This window comes from Geospiza fortis, unplaced genomic scaffold (genome assembly GCF_000277835.1).
Source record: "Geospiza fortis unplaced genomic scaffold, GeoFor_1.0 scaffold41, whole genome shotgun sequence".
Lineage (NCBI taxonomy): Eukaryota > Metazoa > Chordata > Aves > Passeriformes > Thraupidae > Geospiza > Geospiza fortis.
In genome coordinates, this window is record NW_005054299.1 from 580,029 (window position 1) to 580,281 (window position 253).

General features: G+C 43.5%; 1 protein-coding gene across 1 annotated transcript in view; it reads right to left on the reverse strand.

Annotated features, from left to right (window-relative positions):
• HLX (H2.0 like homeobox) overlaps positions 1-251 on the reverse strand; it is a gene marked incomplete at its 5' end in the record, with an annotated part of 7,564 nt that extends 7,313 nt beyond the window's left edge. Inside the window, one exon of the mRNA XM_014307943.1 lies at positions 167-251. Coding sequence (XP_014163418.1) covers positions 167-251 — 85 coding nt within the window. The remainder of the gene's footprint in view (positions 1-166) is intronic.
• Between the last annotated feature and the right edge of the window lie 2 nt (positions 252-253).

Sequence of the window (253 nt, forward strand, 5' to 3'; positions counted from 1 at the left end):
AGTGAGAGCTGTTGGAAACTTTGATTTATAACTTTTTTTTTTTTAATAATTCTTTTCTCGCCTAGATCGAAAAGTTTTCAAATCGCGGGTGTAGTCGCTAATGACAGTACAAGTAACAGAGCATCGAGAGCGTTAGCAGGGAAAGCGGATAAGGCAATTTCTTTACCTCTCAGCGTGTTGCCTTCCTTGACTTTGGGGTCAAACTCCGCCGATAAAATGCGGTCGATGCCGAATTTCAGGTCCTTGCTGGCGG